This window comes from Alosa sapidissima, chromosome 13 (assembly GCF_018492685.1).
Source record: "Alosa sapidissima isolate fAloSap1 chromosome 13, fAloSap1.pri, whole genome shotgun sequence".
Classification (NCBI taxonomy): domain Eukaryota; kingdom Metazoa; phylum Chordata; class Actinopteri; order Clupeiformes; family Clupeidae; genus Alosa; species Alosa sapidissima.
In genome coordinates this window covers 34,686,057-34,688,383 of record NC_055969.1, presented here as the reverse complement: position 1 = coordinate 34,688,383, position 2,327 = coordinate 34,686,057, and the positions used below count along the sequence as shown (strand labels likewise).

The following is a 2,327-nucleotide window of genomic DNA, read 5'->3' as shown; positions in this document are numbered from 1 at the left end:
AAAAGCAGAGAAAAGACTAACACAAAGGAAAGAAAAAAATAAAAAATAAAAAGATGTTGCCTTGGATGGCATGCACTTGGATGGCATGCACTTGGATGGCATGCACTTGTCATTGAGTGGTGAAGGGATGGACTCCCTCTCCTCTGCCACAATCAGTTTCCCCTCCAGGGAGGTCAACACCTGCCCCCCCCCCTCCATCCCAACTAACACCACCTCTCTCCATCCCCAGGGAAGAGCCACACTGCCACATCCTGAGACCAACACACACACACCTGAAGTTCCACCATGATAAATTCCACCCAGGGAAACACATTTATTGTCACATCCTGAAGACCCAGGGAGCCCTCTCCAAACCCTATTCTAAGCCCCAACCACCACGCCAGCTCTACCATGCCTCCACCCCCCCCCCCCCCCCCCCCCCAACCCAGGTGTCAACACTCCCACTACCCCCCCCCCCCCCCCCCCCCCCCCCCCCCCCCCGGTCCAGTCTAGTCCAGTCCTGCCGGCCCACATGGTCCACTCTTCCACTCTCAGCCATCAGGAGTCATCCCTTCACCACTCAATGACAAGTGCATGCCATCCAAGGCAACATTATTTTATTTTATTTTTTTTTTTCCTTTCCTTTGTGTTATTCTTTTCTCTGCTTTTTTTATTTCTTTTTGACCACTGGCTCCAGACAGCAGCTTGGCAAATCCCAGCATCCCTCTGTCACCTCAGTGTTGCCACGGGCGACACAGAACCACAACTGTCACCAATCAGAAACAACCAACCTCAAAAGACATCTGACGGGATTTCCAGGGATTTGTCTTTGAATCCGCCAAAAATATTATCCTCTCATAAAGAAAGACAGTGAGGGAAACAAAAGAGGGAGAGAAACAGAAAGAGTGAGAGAGGGAGGAAGAGAGAGAGAGGGAGGAAGAGAGAGAGAGACATGGCACATCCTCTTTAGAGAATATAAAAAAATGTGATTACAGGAAAAAATAACTTGTCGGCCAAATCAAGCGATTTGTGTGTGTGTTGAAAACATGACCTCTGTGTTTTGTGTGTGTGTGTGTGTGTGTGTGCTGAAAACATGATCTCTCTGTGTTTTGTGTGTGTGTGTGTGTGTGTGTGTTGAAAACATGACCTCTCTCTGTTTTGTGTGTGTGTGTGTGTTGAAAACATGACCTCCCTGTTTTGCATGTTTTATTTTTTATTTGGTGTGTGCGTGTGCAGATGAGGAATAATGGCCCTTCCTGCTGGTGCTGGGGAGGAATGTTCGTCTCGTTCCTGACTCATCTGCCTGACCATTAGCTGGCCTTTGAAGATCCGCACCTTCCCCTCTTTGTGTGTCTCGGACAATAGCGGCAGCGGACGGTGTTTGGACGTCGTGGACGGCCGCGCGCCTGGACCTCCGACACAATCAATCCCAGCAGGCTCGTTATTTCTGATTGTGGCCACAAGGTCAGGCTGCAGGCCTTCCTCAGCGGAGGCTGCCCTGCCCCACCCTGCTCCGCATTGCGCGCACACACACACACACACACACACACACACACACACACACACACACACACACACACACACACACACACACACACACACCTCCCTGACCCCCCTCCTGAGCTGACATCCTGACCCAATCGCCATGGCTACGCTCAACACGGCAGGCAAGCACGACTCTGAGAGGCGGGACTAGCGTAACCTGTTGAGAGTGATGTAGTGTGGAATATTCCAGAGGGGTTTGTTTACTCCTGATTCAGGACTCGGGTTGCAGCATAATGATATTGTCAGGCCCATTGTTGAGCGGTATGTCAGTGAATTGTGCCTTTGTGTGAATGAGTTTCTTTTTTTGTTTAGCTTATTATTTTTCTGACGTGTTCACTTCTTTCATCACTGTGTTGCTTTATTTTCTGTCCCTAAAGTACAGCGAAAATAAATAAATAAATCAAATTGTGAAAAATAGACCTGTGATAACAAAACAAACCCATCAGTTGCTCAAAACAAACAAGACACTTCTGACAGTTGATGTCAGAAGAGCAGAACACACAATGATTATGTTTTCTCTCTTAACGCAATCAATAAGTAATACCAGGTCAGATGCGGCAGCTGATAACAGGCCGCTCTGAAGAGAAATGAGCAGGAAGTCAAAGGCAGCAGTTGCCTCTTTTCTGTCTGTCAGAAAGTTTACTTACTCGGCGGTGGAGCTTTAGTGCGAACCACCTCCAGGGTTCTCTCGGCTCTAGCTCCTGGGAAGCATCTCTGATCAAAAACACAGAAGAAAAAAAATCTACGATGAGCACTCATATCAATATCAAGTTTAGACTGAAGTGTTCAGCAGAATTTAGTGG

General features: G+C 48.1%; 1 protein-coding gene across 3 annotated transcripts in view; it reads right to left on the bottom strand.

Moving 5' to 3' along the window:
* Positions 1-2,327, bottom strand: part of eng (endoglin) — a 65,431-nt gene that overhangs the window by 3,945 nt on the left and 59,159 nt on the right. For all 3 annotated transcript variants that reach the window (XM_042060636.1, XM_042060638.1, XM_042060637.1), the window contains one exon: positions 2,172-2,238. In XM_042060636.1, coding sequence (XP_041916570.1) covers positions 2,172-2,238 — 67 coding nt within the window. The remainder of the gene's footprint in view (positions 1-2,171; positions 2,239-2,327) is intronic.